General features: G+C 58.6%; 1 protein-coding gene across 2 annotated transcripts in view; it reads left to right on the top strand.

Moving 5' to 3' along the window:
* The first annotated feature begins 392 nt into the window (after positions 1–392).
* The window catches only part of MDK (midkine (neurite growth-promoting factor 2)), a 945-nt gene continuing 873 nt past the window's right edge, over positions 393–464 (top strand). Inside the window, exon 1 of one of the 2 annotated variants that reach the window (XM_008949820.1) lies at positions 393–456. In XM_008949820.1, the coding sequence (XP_008948068.1) occupies positions 393–456 (64 nt within the window). The other variant, XM_008949819.1, reaches the window with a different exon arrangement.

Raw genomic sequence — 464 nt, 5'->3', positions numbered from 1 at the left:
TTTCATTTTTATTTTATTTAATCCGCTGGTTTAGCTCTCAGACCCCTCATGACAGCAGGTTTGTTTTGGCTGGGGTTTTTGATTCCCCTGCTCTGGATTCTTCTGCAGCTGGATACCACAGCAGCTGCACTACTCTGTCCCCAGGGCTCTCTGGTGTGGGGCAGCAGCAGGTTGGGTGCTGGTGAAAGGAGCCATGGAGAAATACAGGGGGGTAGGGGCTTTTTCCCTGCTGCCAGTGTGCAGGTGGGGGCTGCTTTGCTGCTTTGCTTTCCAGGGGACATGCAACGAGCAGGACATGGGAGTGTTCACACACACACACGGGTGCAGCTGCCACCTCACTGCCAGGCTCCGACTCCTCACCCACCTCACCCTCTCCTTCCTCCCTAGGCAGGATGCAGGTCCGGGGCCTCCTCCTCCTCCTGGCGCTGGTCCTGCTGGCCGCCACCGCTGAGGCTGGCCAGCAC

Source organism: Merops nubicus, unplaced genomic scaffold, assembly GCF_000691845.1.
Source record: "Merops nubicus isolate BGI_N331 unplaced genomic scaffold, ASM69184v1 scaffold5581, whole genome shotgun sequence".
Classification (NCBI taxonomy): Eukaryota; Metazoa; Chordata; class Aves; order Coraciiformes; family Meropidae; genus Merops; species Merops nubicus.
This window is presented reverse-complemented; position numbering and strand designations above follow the sequence as displayed.